This window comes from Tyto alba, unplaced genomic scaffold (genome assembly GCF_018691265.1).
Source record: "Tyto alba isolate M040663 unplaced genomic scaffold, T.alba_DEE_v4.0 Super-Scaffold_23, whole genome shotgun sequence".
NCBI classification, from domain to species: Eukaryota; Metazoa; Chordata; class Aves; order Strigiformes; family Tytonidae; genus Tyto; species Tyto alba.
The window spans coordinates 16965283-16986374 of record NW_024881297.1 but is presented as its reverse complement, the minus strand read 5'-3'; the positions used below and the strand labels follow the sequence as shown (position 1 = coordinate 16986374).

Sequence of the window (21092 nt, the reverse complement as noted above, 5' to 3'; positions counted from 1 at the left end):
AAGAGATGACTGTTTCTCAACAGCACGTCGGTAGAATGTATGCACATCCCACATGTGGCCTTGGAAGTTCAAATAAAAGAGGTTTTGGAACACACATACACCTCGTGTGTCCCTGGTATCTCTGGGTAGGTGTACCGAGGACAGAGAAACCATGATCTTCCCAGTTGCCACTAGTTGCCTGTGACAGCACAGTTTGCTCTGGTGTCTTGTTTTAAGCTCTAAAGAAATCTTCCCTTTCCGTTTTCTTTTTTTGGTGAGAATTTCTGAGAACACAAGTGCAATACCTAACTAGTACCATAGTTTTTGGGGTTTTGTTTCTTTTTCAATAAACAGGACAAATTAGCAAGATGCCCTTGGTGCAGAAAAAGACATCTTTTGAATGTCTGTATCCATTTTTGTACTCTGTTGTAGTTATCACAAAAAAAAATGTCTTAATAAACAAAAGTATATATGGTTTAACTGAAATTTCTTAAATGAATTCTTCTGTTTTCTAAGGTTGACATCTGGTCCTGAGAATACCCTCTTCCACTATCTATCTTTGGAAACGATGCAAGGAATCTTTATTACTCCAACTCACAAAGAAGTAGCACGACTCGGTGGCTCCATCCACCCGCAGTTAATTGAGAATTTCTATCGCTGCTGTCTTTCAATTCGTTCCGTTTTTCAGCAGTCCATGAGGAAAGAAGTACGGAAACTTTGTTTTCTGTTTTTCTCTTTACATTCTCAACTCAGTATTTCAAGACTGTTTTCACTTCATTATTTAAACAGTTCACTAAGCAGCTCTATTTGCATGTGTGGTTGTTTTCAGAGCTCTGGGTATTTTTACTGTTATGGTCAGGTTCTTTGACCATCTGACCAAGTATGCATGCAATTACGGCTCTCTTTTCCACCAGGAATGCCCTCAAAATAAATACTCCATGTCTCCAGTATTTTCTTATTCTGTTTCATATTTGTATTTTCTTACTCTGTTTCATATTAGGACTCTTGTTTGTAACTCAGCTTAGTTTCATACACTGGGTTCAAGAACTCTAAGTAGCAAAAGAGTGGGGTTTTAACCATTTTAATGCTCGGAGGGGATTTCACATTGGCAGCAAAAGGAAATTTAGGCCTTTTTTTTTTTTTTTCCATACGAGCAGTGACAGTGCAGTCCCCCCTTGCTGTGCTGTCAGTGTGTCTGAGCAATGACCTGGAGGGCCTCTGGCAATGAGGGGGTTGTTCATTTTTAGTGCCTTTAGTCTCTGTGATATCCAAGATTGCTTATACATTTGCCATCCACTAACGTCTGTAATCGTTTGTTCACATGGTCTCAAAGAAGACTGGCTATAACAATCGATTGCTCTTATTTATGCTGCCAAATCTCGTGGATTTTTACATTAGGTGGGATGCCAGAATAGGTAAGGTTTTTTCCCTTACGAAGATACCAGTTCAAGCCTTGCTCCAGGCTTGGGCTGAAGCCTGATCTCAGCTGCCAGAGATTTATGTGGGTACTTTGTATTTAGATTAGACTTAGAAATGGACAGATCTCATGTCAGCAACTGTACTGCCTTGTGTTTGATTAAAAATTTCTGTCTACTCCAAATGATCCATCTGGAGTAAGATGGTAGTAGTAATGCAGAAATCTAACAATGGGTATAAGAATCAATTTATGAGATACTCCATAAAGATCAGACACTTTGTGTTCAGTGCACGCTTTCGTTTGTTAAAAGTCTGGTTTGCTGATTGTGCAGTTGATTTTTACTGACATGAACCAAATTAGGATAACATTCATCACTGCTGATTTTGTGACCTGTTTAGTCTTTTTGGAAAAGAGAAATAATTAACTATAAACCTAAGTGGAATACTGTCTATCAGTTGCATTTTTTAGATCGTAAAGTGACAGTCCAAGTGAATTAAATGAGAAATGGGAAATAACAGTACAAATTGGATGAACGCAGTTTGCAAATAGTATAATTTTTCTTAATGTTTTCTTGAAGTTACCAAAGTCATCACTTCTGGTTAGACCAATGTGCCTTGTAAATCATCTAGGAATTTTTAAGTGTTAGAAAAATAGGTTAATTTGGTTGATTGTTCTGTCAACTTCATGTGGCACTAGGGTTTGATTGAGTAGGACTTTGGCAATGAGTCATGCATTTTGGGCACTTCTGTTGGGAGATGTAGAAACCCAAGAGCAAGCAGAGTACACAAATATTTCTTATCAGCAAATTGCCTTTGGTTACAGCTGTTAAATAGGCAATTTATAGTTTAAACCAAAAGAACTGAATAAAGAAATCACTCAACCATTAGGTGTAGCACATAAAACGGGAAAAACTCACGCTTGAAAGTCAAAATTTCTGCTTTGGCCACAGCTATCTCAGCACATGCTTTCCTGTCTTCTTCAGACATGCGTATAGTAAGCAGCAGCTGGGTTCGTTCTGCTCTGAAAATCAGAAATCATCGATGAACATGTACTGCAGAACAAAGTTTCTCTTTTAGAGAAATTTGGGGTAGTTTTTGCACGTTGGCTTCAACAATTAGTGCTAAAATTGGCAGACTGCATTATGGCATGAGGAAAATGTAAGAGAATGAATAGAAGTTTTCCTTGTTCATAGTGCATGACAAAAAAGTCAAATATAGAAATGTACTATTGTACTGCTTTTTCTTTGACATCAGCTAAATATTGTTACAGTTTAAAATTCGGAGAATTGCACCAATAATGCAAAATTATTGTAAAGTGATCCATTTTCCCTCTGGTTTTGGGAACTGAAAATTCACAATTTAACATCAATTAGAAATGTACAGGAATTTTGAATAAATTTCAGATTGAACAAAAATAACAAGTGTAGTCTGAAACCCTAAAATATATGTCACTGTATGTAATAAGCAGCCCTGGCCTCATTTTCTTCATCATCTTAGTATTTTCATACTTTTAAATAAAATCAGAAAGGAACAAGTTTTAATACATAGGAAAGTACAGACCCTCATAGTTCTATCAAATATTCCCTCTTAATACATAGTTTTTATTGAGTATTTTCAGTATGAATAGCAAAGTGCTAAATATACACAATATAAACAAATGTCAGCTTAGAAATTCAGTGATAAAAATGCCATTTTTTGGTAGGGAAGATTATTAAACTGAGTATTAACATATTCTTTCAGTGTTTTTCAGTAGCAGTATTGGCAAGAACAGGGTTTGAAACAATCTCATGTACAAAGGAAAGATACAGGAAGAGTTAAGTCGTCTATTGTGAAATTTCTTCCACCCTGTGAACTAACAGTAATTTAGAATATGCTTTATGAATTTAATCCAAAGCATGTTTAGGGAAATTTAAGACATTTTCTCAGGCAAATATTGGCCATTTTGTTTCTCAAATGCTAAGGTGCATTTCACTTTTTCTTTACCATTTTTGAGAGATTGAGGTAGTTGTGATGTTTTGACCATCTTTTCTCTTCTAGATCTTCAGCCCCCACATCTTCAGTATTGTAGGCAGACTGAAAGATGTGGTTTCTGCTTCTGCGTATGGCAGACAGAAGTTCCTTGAAATCTTTTTTCAGGAAAACCTTTTCTTTCACCTTTGAAGCAACTGATGGGAACAGAAGTCTCACTGGCAGATCCAGAGGTGCCATGGCTTAGCAACTCTCTTAAGACAGATTTGTTTCAAAGTGATTTCCACTCCTGTTTCCATAATCTCATCTCACCTCTCATGCTCCAAAAAGAAAAAAAAAAAAAGATCTAAAGCTTGTTTTTTTCATTATTGCATAGACATTTACAAAAGAGTAATCAACTTCCTTTGACTTCAGTGGGAGAAGAGTTAAACTGGTGAAAAACCCTTTCAAAATTCCTCCATGTCCATTCTGGTGTTTTTCCCATCGCATTTATGGTGAAAGATACCATGGCTTTATTGGACTCCAAGGACTGTTGAGCACCAAGACAGGGCAAAGACAGAGAAGTAGGTTTTGTGCATTCAGTTTGATCCTCACCAAGCAGGTACCAGGAGTCCAGTTAGAAACAACTGGAACTTTGGCAAGGTTTATTCAAAAGCTCTGTATAAAACATAGCCCTGAAAACTTAATGAAACATGAAAATGTCTTTGTTTTCTATATGTCTTATGCACTCATACTGAGTAAGAGCAAGAACAGCTCAAAGCAAAGTGCTTCAACAGTTTACTTACAGAAATAAATTTGTGCCTGGTCAAGGTTATTCAATAGACTTGTACTGTCACAGTTCTTAATTAGGGAGGAACGCAGAGAAAGAAAGATGAGAGCTTTAGCTGTTGTAACACACTTCTTTAAAGAAACTGCATTGTCTCAGATGTTTTTATTACAAGAAATAGTGTTCAGCTAGAAGGGAAAAAAAAATCAAAATAGGGAGCATGTGTCTCTACCTCCAAATTGTGTAACAATGGGAAAGCCCGTTGATGCCAAAGTAACAAAACTCTGGAGAAAAGAATCACGCAAGCCAGTTAGTTTTAAGTCTGGCTTTTTGAAAGCAATGTCATTCTTCAGAGATTCCTAAAGAAATCCACATACTTATATTTGGTAGTGTTTATGTCAAAATATTTTATTGTATACTAGCATTTCACCGATTATTTTACAGAAAAAGAAAAAAGCAGGCTGTGGGATTTCAGAACTTAGTAAGGAAGCTGAGGACCTCGATCTGGTAAGAGAACATGGAGTTTTGTTTGAATGCTCTCCTGATAACTGGACTGATCAGAAGAAACCACCACCAACAATGAATTACTGGGTTGTGGGGTGAGTTTAAAGACAAATGTATTTCTCCCAAAGTTTTCCACTTTGAATATGCCCACTGTATTCTTTAAGAAGAAGTTTAACTGTAGCACGTTGCAGGAATACTTGAGCTGGCTGGCTGAGGTAGTGTTGGTTTGAGGCCTCGGAAGTTGCACTGGTGTGCTGTAAAACACAGGCGTTCTCTCAGCTGAGCAGCGTGCCAGCACATTGGCACCACAGCGCTGGCAGCCTTTGCGGTGCCACACCGTGCGAGGCAGACACACTGAAGTGCTGTAGTCACACTCTTAACACCCTGCACCTTCTTTGTGCTCCTTGTGCTCCTTCTGACTGCTCCGTTCCCTGCTTTGCAAGTAAACCCCACCTGTCTTGCCACCATGCGTAATGCTGACTCCTTGATACAAAGAAGTAAGGTGAACAGTTGTAGCGCGTGGTTGGGTGGGTTTCTTTCATCAGGAAGATCGAATCAACCTCCCAGTCTGTTCGAGATATTTCAGAAAGGGAGGTTTGTTTCCTCAGTCTGCTTTCGAAATTCTGCCGCTATCATCATAAGTTGATTATGATTTGTGTTGTTATTTAAACTTATTTTCTTAATGATACATACAGTTATTGGTACATGGCTAAGCCTTATTTGCATGACAGCACAGCACACTGCCCTAGGCATTAAATATTTTTAAAATACACTTTTTGAAGCAATTAAAATTAGGTGTAATGAGCAAGTAGTATGTATCATTACTTCAAAACTCAGAATGTATCATATATTGTGATTGGTTAAATCCAAGCCAGTAAGCCCTAATCTGTAGCTGCTACTTCTCATATGTTATTCTTTTCTCCATCTACTGTATTTTGTGCTGTTGACATTTAAGCTGCAGTAAGCAGACAGTCACAGTAGTAGTAGTCAACAGGATGTTTCCTTTTCTACATTCATCTTCTATATTTGGTATTCATACTAGATAAATAGAAAGAAAAATGCAAATACCCAGTTAAGTGGAAGCTATGCTTTCACCGTATGAAGAAGAAACTCAGTATAGACAAGGGGTGAAAGGAAGATAAGTAGTTAGGCTTGATTAATTCATTAAGTTACAAATTTTGACTAATTGAACTATTGCGCAAATAGGAAAAACAGAAAACAGCAAAATAAATTTCTGAATATGGCTTAAGAGGTTTTCCCTGATATAGTGAAAGGAAACATAATCCACAGGCAACTATACTGGCCAGGAATAATAGTGTAAAAATTCTCTATCAGAGCTTTTGTTCAATCTGTTTGCCTTCAAGTCAGATGTTTAAAGAGAAAAAAGAAAAACAGTTGTTTCTCACCATGAATGTACGTAAGTGCAGTTTGTGTGGTATCCTTGGGGTTGGAAAAATTAAAATCTTTAATTTAAACATTTAAAAATGTTTATGCTGCTATTGATACCTTTTAAAAATAATTTTTCACTCTGCATTATCAAACGTTAAATCAGGGGCAGTTTGCAGAGCTATATGCTATGATATAATGCTACACACAGTTATGCACAGGTATTAACAGCTTTCTTACTTCAGCTTTTTCCCTGAAAGACCTTATTAGATTGGCATGTGCAAATGTACCTACCCAGATGTATTAAGTTTAGAAATTAGTAAATATGTGAATACTGGGCTTGCTCCCAAGTACCTTGATTGCAGCTTGTAGCATAGAAGGTTGGATGACTACAAACACACCTATACAAATAGATCCTGAAAACCTGAAGAGTTTTTACATACAGTCTTCAGAAAACTGAACAGAGAATAACTTGATTTAAAAATCTAATGTATTGAAAGTAGTAAGATAGTACTGGAGACACACAGACATTTGCTAGCTGTCTTACACACCAGTTCTTTTTAACATCTTACTGAAACCTCAGAGTACAACCAAAATATATCAAACAGTTGAGAAAAAGCTGACACAGATGATAATTTTTTTTTTCTTTCATTTTTTTCCAGGAGACTCATTCTAGATCCAAAACCTCAGGAGTGTTATGTCTGTTTTCATGACTCAGTCACAGAAGCTGCTGTTGAACTGGCCTTTAAACTGTCATTTGGCTTAGCTACATAGATGAGCTTCCTGAGCGTTCAGCCATCCTGCAGAGTGTCATCATCTCTTTAAAGTACTTCAGTACAAAGAGAAATTAAGTCAGTTGTGGTGCCCACCCATGGCTTATCTTTGAAATGTTCTTTAAAACAGTAGTTACCTTGTGTTATGACAGAGGTAAAACTTGAGTGATGATTCTTATGATCTCATCAATTGAATACTTAAAAAGATTTCAGAGAACCAAAGTTCTTATTTTTATATACTGTTGAATTATTTATCCTGATTATAACTTTATTATATGAAAACATCACATAATTTTTACATTCACTGTTGTTCAGTGTATAATATGCCATGTAAAATGATAAGCTGATAACCTCAAAGTATTCTCTGAATATCTGGCAATTGGTGATGGAGGGAAAAAAAAAAAAGTTTTCCAAATAATTAACATTTTTCGCCTCTAGGCATGAAAAATACTGAGTTTTCGGTAACATTGTGTTAATCAAAACAGAAAGAAATCTTTTAGCCAATTCATGGCACTTAGCGACACAAAACTAATCGCTTATCATTTTTGCCAGTATAGTCTCCTGCACACTCAAGGACTATATTGTGGTTGATGTTTTCTTTGATTTCATGAGTTTTAACTATAAATAATACTCATGTTTGTTAAAATGCAATTTTGAAGGCACAAAAGAAGACACGGGGGGCAGGGGGATGATGATTTTATGACCTATGCATGGACTCAGCTTATTTTATATTCAGAATTTCATAATAAAAAATGTACATTTGTCAAAGACCAGTAAAGTGTTATTCTGTTGGGGTTTTTTTACTTATTTTCTCTTCTGTTTATTTAAACAACATTTGTTTAGCTAAATCTTACACAAATTACATCTGGATATTCCAAAAATTCATCTGTAAAAAGCAAGATGTTTGCAAAATCATAATTTTCCTGCAAAATTCAGCTTTCCTACAATTGTTTAAATGTTTGTAATCTACAGACCAGCTGGTCCTAAAGCTTTTTTTACTAAAGTGTAGTTTAAAATGTAAGCTTTTTTGGGGTCTTTTTGCCCTAGCCAGCACATTTAGATGTGGTCATCTGCATAGCATTTCATCATGTTTCGTGTCAACAATGCATTTTTTCATTTTTTCTGCTGTTTCTACTTGTTTTCATGAGTGCTTTTCATAAAATGCATGACTAAAGTTACATTTTAAACAATGGGATCAAAAAGTTTAAATATTCAGGAAAATAAATTCAGTTCCATAGGTTCTCATGACCAAATCTTTAGATCGTGTTTTCACTAGTAAATTACAGTGTTTGGAGTAGTTTGGAAATAGTCAATCAAACGCTTGTAACTGCCTGCTCTCACAGAGTGATTTACAGCTTCTCTTGAAACACTCAACAGTTGCTTTAATTCCAAGCAGTAGAAGTCATAAGCCTGAAATTTAAGCATATAATTGAAGATTTTGTTAATCAGCCTTCTCCAGAATTTACGGTTCCTAGAAGATGAGAAATAGATGGTATTTCAGTTTAAGACATGCAAAACTGAATTACAGAAGTAGTGCTTTAAATTTGTTCCCCATTTGTAAATCAATTGATGTGAGATTTACTGTTTGAAAAATAGAAGTATGTCATAGTATGGATGACATCTGAACAGTACCTTTTAAAAGCCTAAAATATATGGGGTTTGAATATTAGATTTTGCTGTAGATGGAAGAAGGAATGTAGAAAAGCAAGCAGTCTTTGCTGCACTGCCTTTAGCAGGTTTAACAGCTTTTGCAGAACCTTTGTATGTGTGCACATCAGTATCTGTATGGAAAAGGATAATTCTGCTGTTTGTCTCATTTCAATATTTTAATGCCCTGGGCTAGATGGTTTGAATGCTAAAAAAAAAAAAAAGAAAACATTGGAATGCTTTAAAAAGAGGATAGCTAACCTTTGTCTAGATCCTTGCATTTAGTCTGTCCTGGGTTACTCTATTGCCAGTGTAATGACCTAAAGTCAGTTGACGCAGCTGGACCAAACACACAGCTGAGTCAATGTAGAAGAAACAGTGCAAGTATGTAGATGTGTGTGGAGAAAAGAACTGAAGGAAGGTGGGACTCCTTCAGTACCAATCAGCAGTTTAGACTGGCTTGCTCCTTCACAAGAAACTATACCTTAAACAGAATTAAGGGCATCCAGGTATGATACAACTTTCATACTCAAAGAAGTCTATTATACTCGTGTACTTCACCAACAAAATGTTGCAAAATTTGCATTAATTGTGTTGATACTACACTTAAGGAGAGTTGTATGGGTTACATTGTTAGTCAACTGAGCAGAGACTGTATTTTGCAGATTTTTAAGAGTATGTTTAAAAACAGTCCCAAAGGATCATAGGATTTAATTTCCCACAGAATACAGATTTTTATCAAGTATCTGATACAAATCTTGTAGCTTTGTAATTTTCAGGAAGATTTTATCTGTGAATCAGTGTATAGAATAAATGTTAAAAGGAACAGATATGGAGAAGCTACTGAAGGAGTTAAAATGGTTGTATTAAGGCTCAAAAGAAATTAATTTCTTTTGCCTCTAAATTGTTACTTATAAAAACTGAGCAAAGCAATGTAATGTACAACAAATCAATGGAGCACCAGGGTTAAAAATAATGTCAAGAGAATGCAAGAAACAAAAGCATTTAAAAACATCAACAATTAAAACAACTTGACTGAACAAATAATGGTGTTTCATGCCTTCCTTAGTCATAAAGTTAGGAGATGTAGGGGAGGTAAAGAAAAAATAAAATGCTATCAGCAATCTAGAAGTAATTGGTACTTCTGACCCACAATGGAATGGGTATAAATAACATGACTAAAATTAATTTACTTGACATATATAACGTTTATTAACCTGTAATTCAGTATGATCAACAACCACCCTTTGTTACCTGTTTTTTTATTACGTTGTTCCTGGCTGTGGGAGAGGGGCCAGTTCCCACAGCTGACAGGAGCTTCTGGAAAGCTCCTGAGGTCTCTCAAAAGCTTGCTGCCTGCGGCGCAGGGAGGCTGGCCCTCCCTCGCATGGATCCATGGAGCAGAAGCAAATGGCACGGTTTCCATACCCAGCTGCCCCTCATGGCTCAGCTCCTGGGTACCCTGAGACCATGAACTTTTAATTTTTGAGGATAAAGAAGCCATTTTGGTGTGTGCCAGCCACATGCTTTTGGAGAAGAGGAGGAAAGAGCAAGGGAGGCGGCTGGGGTGGTGCCATGCGCCATGGCAGCCCCACAGGGCAAGAGCCTCTACGACACCATTTCCTTTGGGAAGGACGTGCTGGCTGCTGGTGTGGCAGGCACTATCTCCAAGATGGCGGTGGTGCCTGTCGAGCAGGTGAAGCCGTTGCTGCAGGTGCAGGCCTCGTCCAAACAGATCCAGACAGACCAGCAGTACAAGGCCATGGTGGACTGCTTCCTGTTCATCCCCAGGGAGCAAGGTGGGGACCCTGGGCTCCTCCCCTGTCCCCATGCCTTGCCTTGCCTCCCCCAAATCTTGCAAAAACAAAAGCTTTTAGAAACACCTTTGAAGCAACAGTGATGGAGCATCCATTGTGGGCTGCAGGCATTCAAAGGAGTACAGATACAGGCGGAGGAGGTGGTGAGGAGGGGGTTGCTTCTGGGTATTTGCCCACAGGATTTTTTTAATTTATTTAGTGGTAGCAAAGTCATGCTAGTTGGTATTTGTGGACATGATAAAATACCCCTAACGTTGTCCTTGTGATAATTTTACAAAAGCAGCATTTAGATGGCATCCTCGTATTAATGTATAGAAAAGCATAATCAAAGAAGAAATAAAAACCCAGTTTTGAGTTTTCTTTGTCTTTAAGGAGTCTTTGCCTTCATCCACAGTAACACAAGAAAATTAAGAAGTGTGAATAAAGAGCATGGCTACACATTTCAGAGATTCCCCTTGTCGCTGCTTAGCAAAGTCTAACATGGACAGCCAGTCCAATATCTGTGAACATCTTCACATACTTTTTTTCTCAAAATCCACTTAAGATCTGCTCCTGCACTACCTCCTCAGCTCCATTTAGCTTCTTATGCATTTATCTTTGTGTCCAAAAGGATCCTTTCTTTTATTTAAAAGAAGAAATTACAAAAGAGCTAACAAGTTTCTGATACCTGTGTAAACGGTTGATCGTTGCTTTAATATAGAGTGTGAGCACCCCCTATAGAAGCAAAAATGCAGAGGCAGGCTACTTCAGGAAAACAATTCCTACGCAGTTCTGTGAAATACTCTTCTATTCTGCAGTTTCCAAACTGCAGTTTACATAGGTATCCCCAGTCTTAGAAATGTTTGAGACAAGGAAGTTGAAAATGTTACTATTTCTCAGCATTATTGATGCTTCACTTGCAGTTTTAGATTCTCTTGTGCTAACACCAAATGCATACATCTGTTGGTGTCAGAATAAATCCATCTTTCCAGTACCAAAGGCCTGAAAATAAAGGGCCTGAAAAGGAACATTTTTGGCCTTTGTTACAGCTCATACCAGAGCAGAAACAACAGAAGGAACATCATAGAATGTATTTGGTGTACTATAAACTTTGGAAATGTTATTTTAAAGGTCTATTTCTTTTTCTGTAGGATTTTTCAGCTTTTGGCATGGCAATTTGGCAGATGTTATTTGGTATTTCCCAACACTGGCTCTAAAATTTGCTTTCAAGGGCAAACACAAACAGATTTTCATGTCCAGAGTGGATAAACAGGTAAATAATCTCTTGCATATTAGTTCTGTTTAATAAAAAAACTGGATCTGGTCAAGAGCTGTGCAGTTCTTTCTCTCAGTGTGGTTGATAATTAGTGGTGGTATATTGATAAGATTTTGTAATGAGCATATTTTATAAAAATAGGAACAGTGACCATATCTTACTGCATAGCTTACTGTTGAAGGTAATGAAATGTGGGGTTTGATCTTTGATGATTAATAACTCTGTGAGGTGCATGTAATAACTGCTTATAACTGCAGTCAGAATTTTCAAGGTTTTGTTCAGGACATGTAATTATTTTGGAGTTAACTGATGCAAGTATTAAGATGGATATTAAAAATCTTGGACTCAGACACCTATGTTCCCAGGATTTGTTAAAACCCACAATTACTATGTTGTTACAATTAAGATTGCATTAACCTGTACTCTAGTCTCAAAAACCTTTATGTTCTGAATTTCACTCACGTGAAATTACAGCTGCTTTCATTCTAATGTGTGAAGTTCTTAGGTTGTGTCCCTCAAGCAGAAGTCTCTCATTTTAATTTTTTCACATTATTTTCTTGATAATCATTAGTATGTGTCAGAAAAAACTTACAGATACTAAAGTGTATATTACTGCCATAGATAAGTAATACTTAACACTGAAAACTGATTTCTTGTTACATGCAAAGCTAGAAACATACTTATGAATAGTTAGAGTATTTTAAGGACTTAGTTTTGTACAATGAACCAGAAAAGAAACAGTTTTAGGTTATGGTTCAAAAAGGCCATTAAACTTTTGGGCTATGCTGCCTTACCTTGCAATTCCATATACTTGAGGAAAAGTACCTTAACTTGGATGGATTCTTGAAAGACAGAGGTCTACACCTATGGATTTAATTACAAGAAATCTTGGTCTTGGAATGTGAAATGTTGATGTTGGCATTTGACAGATTACATAAAATTCATTTGTATCAGCAGAATAGAAAAAAAGTTATTTGTATTTAATTTGTTTAATGTGAAAATAGCTGGGAAATCTGCTTTATTTGTGCCTGTCTTAGGTTATCTCTTTTAGTATTTCTTTGGTTAGGTTTTGATAATTTAAACAAAAATCCAATGTTCTGTGTTTCTTCTTGTTGACAGTTTTTTACTGCAGCGCCAGAAACTTTTCTTGCCACAGGCTTTTCTGGTGGTGCTGACCAGGAGGAATGCTGTCAGTCATTAAAGTTTGATTAATCTCCTAGTATTGCATGCAAATTCTTAAGCAGTCCTTTTTCAATTACAGTGATTTTGTATGTAAAGAGTTTAAGGTTGCCATTTCCTTTCTTTTCTTACTGTGGAAGAAGTAAAACATGCATGATGTAAATAACACAATGTTTATAGTTCTTCAAATCTCCTTTCTGTCCCCTAGAAGTGTTTCCAGATGGCTTACATGTGTATAAGATTGTCACTGAAATTTCATAAACATTCCATGAATAGCACTCAAAATTAATTTCTTTAGAAGTATTGTATTTAGCAAAGTAGTATATCCATTGTTGAAGCTCAGGGTCTTTGGATGCTTTCCTCCATGTTTTGTGCAGGATAGGAAATGGGGAAGACAATATGGTTACATGCATTAGTTCTGGCTTAGCTCAATTATCTTTTAAAAAAATAGTAATTACTAAAACCTTTAGATTGTAAACTGCAAGAGAACTTCTCTTAGAGACGACAGGCTACATCTATGTGCCAGACACTTGGTACTGAAGGTAATACTGGCACAGTCAAGCACCTTCAGATATGTGGCTGCCCCCTCTCCTGCTTGCTTACTACAACTAGCAACAGTTCACGCCACAACATGAGCTAGGGCAGGTTGCAAAGCTTTCTGTACTGCTAATAAAATATTAGGGTGGTTAAGCTATGCTGGACTTCATATTACTACAGCTACAGTGTTGTTGTTACTGAACCAGCAAATAAAAAGTGATTTGGGATACATCGACCTGGTCTGCATTTACTACACAAGATGTTCTGTGATGCTGTTTAAGTCCACAAAGCTATGTCCAATATCACCACCTAAAAATGTTCTGCAAAATGTTTTTTCTACTATGATTATCTTCTTATTTGGTAAACAGTATGGGCCACGATGCAAGTACATCGATTTTTCTGCTTCCCCACTCCCCCATCATGGAGAGTTGATGCACAATTGTATCAGGGAGATACACAGGCCAACTGTTATGGAGGACTGCATGGTTATAGATGAGAAAGATGTTATCTGCTATCTAGATCATGAGCACTGTGTAATTCAGAAGTTGACAAGTAAAACAGCCTATAAATATTTTTTAATAAATGTAAGAATAGCCAGGGAATCTTTACAAGTGGAAATTTCGAAATACCCCGGTATAGGTCTTATTCTGAGGCTGCCATGTTTCTTTATTATTTTGTAAATAATACAATGTTTTAGATAGATCTTGCCCTTCGTGCTTTAAAGGATCATTTAGTATCTACAGCAAAGGTCAGTATTACAGTATTGTAATACTGTATTTTCATAACTGTATACAGCAATTTTTTATGTTTCAGTTCTGGAAATGGTTTTTGGCAAACCTGGCTTCTGGCGGAGCAGCAGAAGCAGAACCCATGTGTGTAGTGTAGCCGTTAGCTTTCACACGAGCTCATTTAGCTGCTAGTACTGGGAAAGGTAATGAAATCTCTTAAATGGCAGTTCCAGTTTTATCTGATATGCTTCAGGTTGTTTATATTTACTTCATTTTAGAGGTAGATCCATATTCAACAGGATTAGAATTCTTTCTACCACTTAAAAATCTACCATTGCACAGTTACGAACTTAAAAGTATTAAGAAATGTAAGATCTTTATTGAAAAGTGGCGGATGAAGGTAAGTGAAAGAGGATTCTTTGGAAGTAGTCCTATAGCATAGCTCTTGAAGTTTTGCATTATTATTAGATTCTGTATGGAAAAGTTTAACTGAATTTTGCCAACTTTGGATACCAGAAACTAGAGGAATTTAATTTTTGCTAACCTATGGTTTTATGGAGTGTCATTTAAAGAGCTAATAACCATCCTCTTCTATCTCAAGAATATCAACTCTAGATTTTCACAAAGATTTTGGGTAATATTTGTCTCTAGATGTCTGTTTCATTAATTGAAACAGATAAAATTAATCTGAAAAAAGTGTCTGGAAGGCTTTGCAGCAGAGAGAAAGAAATCTCTGCTTTCTATATTGTTGTTGACTTTCCTGATTTGCCTGCAATGGGCCTAGTTAGCCCTAACTGCTGTCTCTGCTGTGCAGAGTCATCCCAGGAACTCGCTGCTTGGCTCCACCTATTCCTTTCTGTGCCCTGTACTTGGGCTGAATTACTATTTTCATGATACCTTCAGTATCTGAATTTCTTCCTTCAAAGATCAGTTTATTGCTTTCTGTATTTTCACCTGTAGAGAATCGTAAGAGCTTGGGTGTAGTTACCTGTGGAATGTGGAAACAGATGAAGAATCTACAGATATAAAAAGTGGATTTTTTTAACCTTGTCGGAGCCTGTGTCTAGTGTTTCCACTACATGGAAAAGCTGAAACGAGTAACAATTCTAACAAATTTGAGAAAGAATGTGTGGGGAGGAAGTGAAAGCATGGTATTATGTAGAAAAAAATTATTTTCAGAGAGAGAGAAAGAGAATTCATACATAAGCATTCTGCTGATTCAGGACAAAACTGGAATGGTAGTTATTTGACTGGATAGTGTTGCAGCAACTGGATACCACTGTGTGAATAAACTGTCTTCGTCCATCCATGTCTCGATTTCTTCTTTATGTTTCGTTCATAAGTGGAGGAAACAATGATCTACTATGTTTTTCATATCATTTTTATGTTAAATGTCTGTCATGCTGAGTAGCTTGTACTAAAGAGAAGGGCTTTTGTAAATCATAACAATGTGCATGTATATTTTTTATATTAGGTGCTGCTGAGCAACAATTCCAGGGACTTGGTGACTATTATTAAAATAGCAAAGACAGGTGGACTTCGTGGCTTGTACCAGGGTTTGGGTGTTTCAGTGAAGAGAATCATTGTAGTCTGAAGCTCCTAGTTTGGATGTTATGACACCATTAAGGTAGCTTTTACAAACAAAAATGCACATGCTTTATATCTTTATCATGATATTTTAAATATTTATTATGAACGTAATGAGGGTTAGTTGCCATCATTTGCGTTCAATAGGCTGTATTACTGAAGAGACGAGTCATTTTGCAGTAAGATTAACAACAGAAATTATCAAAACTATACTTGATATCTGCTAGATTTGAAACACATTTTAGAGAATTTGTACAGGCTTCCATTTTTGTTTTAATTTGCAGGGATTATTGCCAAATCCCAAACAAGCTCCACTCATTCTTTCCTTTTCCATTGCTCAAGTTGTGACTGCTTGCTCAGGAATGCTGTCTTATTCTTTTGACACTGTCAGGAGACACATGATGTTGCAGGTACAGTCAAGCTTGCAATCCTCTTCTGAAAATTACTTACTAGATTTTTGAAGATTGATGTGCTAATTGAAGTGCTGTTTACCCTGAAAGCAGGCAAGACTATTCAGAAAAGAAGTGGAAACATCTCCAGAAAGACAAGAAAAATTAAAAAGTAGTATTGTGGGAATCTGGTAAAAGTATGTTCAGTTCATGGTTTGGTGAGAGCTTTTGGTAGAAAGGCAGGATCTGTTTTCTTCTTCCTACTCAGAAGCCAGATATTTGGAGTAAGACAGGTTTATGGGTAGAATAATATCCTTTATTAGCCCAGCTAATGCAGTTAGAAAAATAATCTTTGTGACACAGATGTTCTTCAGGTGTGAGGCAGAATCAGTACTCTTAGAAGAATCTTAAATATTTCTCAGCATGTGACGGGTATGATAGTGTATTATTAGCAATTCATGTTGGATCTTGTTAGTTATTAGGTAATTTTACTAGGTAGTTCAGTAGAATTTGAAGTACATTTAATAATATAAATTCTTGCTATGAATATCATCCTCAACACGAAATCAAAACAAAACGCTCTTTAAAAATCAGGACCTTGTTCCCTGCAGCCCTGACTAAGTTTTGCCATCTGATAATGGAACGGAGTTGTTAGTTCCGAAGAAACATCTCTATATTTTGTTTCAGGAGTATCTTCTTTTCTCTTGGTATTGCAGAAGGTCAAAAGAAAATCAGAATAAATGTTAGCATAGGACTTGCTTCAGTGCTTTCAGAAAATCTCAGGAGATTCTTAGATTCTTACATAATGCCTGCATACCTCTGGTAACCTAGCCTACATAACAGAAACCTTGACACTTGCAGTGGGCAAACACCACTAACACTGCTGACCTTTTCAGACTAAATATGATTTTACTGTCTCCAGATTATGCTTTAGCTGCTTAATCAGCAGTAGGCCGAGAGTTACTGCTGTCTTTATTCCAAAGTACTGCGCTTCTTACCAAAGAACTGCCTGTATTTCTGGTAATTAACTTACCTCTAAGATAGAGAATAGTATCAAGATTATCAAAAGCATAAATTACAAACATATGAAATAAGATAATGCATTTACTAGCACAAAAGATTAAAATGAGAGGGCATATATATGTTGTGGATGTATAAATGTATTTCATGTGGTCTTCTCCTTTCATTCATATACTTTTGAAGCTTCAGGTACAAATAAAGCTGATCACTACGATATTTAGCAATTTCCCCTTATCATGATGCTTATCCTGATTCAAGAGGAAGCCCTGAATTAAATATATCACCTTTTATTTTTTCTGAGTTAAAAGTGTATTTGCCAGATGGGATAACATTCTGAAATAGTGCACACAGTACAGTTACTGCTTTCAGTAAAGTTGATTTCTGTCAGCTAAGCAGTAGTAACCATTACCAAACATCCTTTCATTTGCATATATTCATGTCGATTCAAACCAAAATATTTTAAATGCTTTTTAGCTATGCTACTAGGCTTATTTATATTGATTCATGTGAATATTTATCACATATGTATTTCCTGCATTTATTATGTTCAGGAAATCTATAGTGATCTCATACCCTGATTGCTAACAGAAGATGTAACAAAAGGTAATACTGTCTTTATCAGAAAATTCAAACCCCTTTATTAGCTGCAGCGTATGTCACAAAGGCCTAGAAGTAGGCAAGATTATCTTTCTGCCATTATAGAGAGTCTAGAACCTTATCTTGATTTGACTTAAGATGTAGCTAATTTAAGTCAAATCATCAACATTAAGTAAAAAAAACTAGCGTCTTCTTTCCAGTAGGATTTCACATAAAGATAGGGGAGTTCCTAATACAGTCCTCAAATCCTGAAGAGACTGCAGTTCCAAACCAGGAATTGTCTGACAGTTCACCAAGCGCATCTACAAAAACCCACTTTGTCAGAACTCTGGTGTTACTCAGCCTATCGCAGAGATCTGCTGTGGTCACAATGCTGAGTTCCACAGCTGGCAGGAGTATTTCCCACGTGCTCTGCTGTACAGAGAAACAGCTCCACAACGTTCCTCTGGGCTGCCTCTACTCTGCTGTTGAAATTTTCAAAAAGTGAAGGAAATGGCATGATTTGCAGTCATGCTGCACTTGGAAAAAGGGAGGGCTCAGTGCCATGGCTCTGACTTCTACAGAAATGGTCACATGCGCGCATGTTAACATTCACTGCTTTTTTTCCTTCACCCGTAAGCACCTGAAGCAAGTTTTAGTGAACATGGTGCTGAGGTCTTTAACAAATCCTCCTTTTTGCTTTCTTGTCATTCATTGAGCAAATTAATGCCCAGAAACAAAGTGGGCGAGATGAAAACGGGACTGTGCTCCTTCTTAGCCTTCCTATGTTTTTACATGATCGTGCTAGTCAACATCTTAAGATTTTTTAGATGATTCTATTGATTACTAATGAACTGAAATCTACTTGGTATACAAATATTTCAGTGGGACTAAAGAGGGAAAAAAGATGAGCAGTGGAAGTTCTAACAGCATTGAAACAATTCAGAGCACCCTTAGGACTGGAGTGACCTCATTTAATTCCTAAGCCTTCTACTTGCCCAGTAAAACTTAAAGGAAGCATCAGAAGAAGGATCCCAGCCTTTCTAAATATAGCTACTGGAACCACCTACCAGAGTATTACATCAGATAACTATTTATTTGTTAACAGATCACTCCTTTGCAGTAAGTGAAACATTAGAAAAAGTTCCTTAGTGTTCTTTACTAAATAAACAGATTTTGCTGGGCACCTAAGCTTCTTTCTCAGTTCAGTGCAGTAATGATTTGTCCTTATTATTTCTGTGCAGAGCAGTGAGACTGAATGTCAACATAGAGGAACTGTTGTTGACTGCTTTATGAAAATATATGCACGAGAGGAGCTTAATGCTTTTTTCTGTGGAACGTTCTCCAACATCTTTTGTGGAACAGAGGAGCCTTAATGCTAGTTCTTTACGACAAAATTAAGGACATTTTTAACCTCCATGTTTCAGAGAGTTCAGGATCTGATTAAAATAGTGGGTGAACATCTGTTCTGTTTATACAGTGTTCATGATCGAAATCTCATTGTTTGCATAGCATATTTTTAGTTTAAGTGTTATACAAACAATACTTTTAAGAAAGCATTTGGTGGGGTTTGTGACTAAGCATGTGCTAAATTAAGTAATGTTTTTAGGGAACTAGAGCACTGTTTTCATTTTATTTAAGAAATTAATCCAAGAAAACACTTGCCTCTTGGAATTTTAAACGTTTTATTCATACTAAATGTTACACCTTGTATTTTAAATTACAGCATGTACCTGAATATATTTTGGTAACAGCAGTTTCCCTAGCTTATCAGAGGAGCCCACTGTAACTACATGAACGTATCTGCCTGCTACAGCTTTTACATGAACCACAGTAAAAAGAAAACCTGTTTCTAGCCTGTTGATGTGTTTTCATGGTACTTTAAAGCACAAGTCATGACACCAAAGGAGTTTATGTTGGGTTTTGTTTGTTTTTTGTTTTTTTTTTTTTTTTAAATTGGCATTAATACAGCAACTCGCTTTTCTCTCTGTCCCATCCCTCAAACACCATTGAGAAGAGTGTAGTCTGGCTGGAAGCATTTTAAGCCAAAACATAACCCAAAAAGGTAGAGACCCAAGCACTTAGAGACTTAAAACACTTAATACATTATTTCTTGAGAAACATTAAAATGGATGAGGATTCTTCTCAGTATTGAGGATATTAGAGCATGCATAAATGACAAAACTCCTATTTTTATTTCTGAGGTTAAAATTTTCAGTAGGGAAAGTAAAAAACAAACCTATTGATAATTTAGGGACCCAAGAAAGCATTTAAGAGGCCTTTGTTTAAATGTTTGGTTTCAAAGAAGTTAAGGCTAACAGCGCTCCCAACATTTCTCCACAACCATTAAGTTTCACACAAAAGCTTTAGCACCTTGAGTTAATACAAATATTTGTTTAGCTGCTAAAAAAAAATCAGATGCAATCCACGGGCGAAAGCTGGAGGGACTCAGACAAGACCAATTCCAAGACTGCTACCGTAGCAGCAGATGATGGTGGGGGGATATGGTCAGGCAACCTTGGCTGATCTGACTTGACTGAATTTTTTTTATACTTGCCGACTGGGCAATCAGTAGAACACTGAAGCATGCAAAGAAAACTTATGAAATACCTCAAGCGTCTGGCTTACCCTGCTTACGATCTCTTCTCCAACTCATCTTACTCATGACAAAGCAAATAAAAAGTCCATTGGCACTTCCTTGTTGCTGTCATGAACGTACACACACGTCCACGTTCCTGACTGCAGCTTGAAACCGGATGGCTGGGCTGGCAGAAACAACGCTGCTGCAGCAGCTCCCTGAGATGCGAGATCTGCAGGTGGTTCTGCAGTGATGGCTTGTCCCCCTGCTGCAAGGTTTCACAATTTCTCCTGGCCCTGGTTTAGTGATGCTGCAGAGCTACACGGGAGTATTTGCATATAATCTCTTGGCCCAAGGTTTCTTTTCAGTCAGGAGTTAGCCTCAGGTGGGGATGCGTAAGTGGGATGCTGCAATACCTTGAATCACTGGGAACTGGTTCTGTAACAGGGAGCTCTGAAACAGCAGAGAAACCCGGGTTGGGATTTGTCTCCCTGGCTAGCACAGATGGGACTGGACCCGGTTTGCCTTTCTGATCCTAGTACTAGTAAGGAAAAGGAGGTGGTTAATTGCTTGTGTTAATAAATAGTAGTTGTGTTACAAGCAACTCTTATTTAACAGTGGCGTCTCTTGCTTCTAGATGTTTTAGAGGGAAATACCATGTCACCTTCACCAGGAAACTTCTAGTTGTGAAGTAGACCACTGAAACAGTAACAAAGTAGATCATCAAAACTCTTGACAGGGACGCAAATCTGGTTTGTTGGGTTTGCGCTTATTTTCAGTCTCTCCAGTGGAACAAAATTGCGCAGCGTCACTTGCCATGTCAGGAAGATGCTATATCGTTGTGTGAAACTGAGATGTCATTTTTAGAAGCAAATAAATACTTGCCGAGCTTTCCCAGCCTTGTAGGTACGTTTTGTAGAGTTTTGGTCCTCCATACTTAAAATGACACCCACCAAAAAAAAAAAAAAAAAAAAAAAAAAGGTAACC

The 21092-nt window shown here is 37.0% G+C and overlaps 2 protein-coding genes across 3 annotated transcripts in view; both read left to right on the top strand.

Moving 5' to 3' along the window:
* INTU (inturned planar cell polarity protein) overlaps nucleotides 1-7560 on the top strand; it is a 52894-nt gene extending 45334 nt beyond the window's left edge. For both annotated transcript variants that reach the window (XM_042797151.1, XM_042797150.1), the window contains exons 14-16: nucleotides 496-685; nucleotides 4574-4728; nucleotides 6682-7560. In XM_042797151.1, the coding sequence (XP_042653085.1) occupies nucleotides 496-685; nucleotides 4574-4728; nucleotides 6682-6793 (457 nt within the window). In that variant the 3' untranslated portion in view covers nucleotides 6794-7560. The remainder of the gene's footprint in view (nucleotides 1-495; nucleotides 686-4573; nucleotides 4729-6681) is intronic.
* A 2461-nt stretch (nucleotides 7561-10021) lies between these two features.
* Nucleotides 10022-16689, top strand: SLC25A31 (solute carrier family 25 member 31). Its single transcript, XM_032997840.2, is given in 7 exon segments — nucleotides 10022-10238; nucleotides 11387-11508; nucleotides 12362-12367; nucleotides 14041-14158; nucleotides 15430-15463; nucleotides 15465-15582; nucleotides 15827-16689. Coding segments are annotated over 7 exon segments (792 nt in total). The 3' UTR covers nucleotides 16004-16689.
* Nucleotides 16690-21092: the final 4403 nt, after the last annotated feature.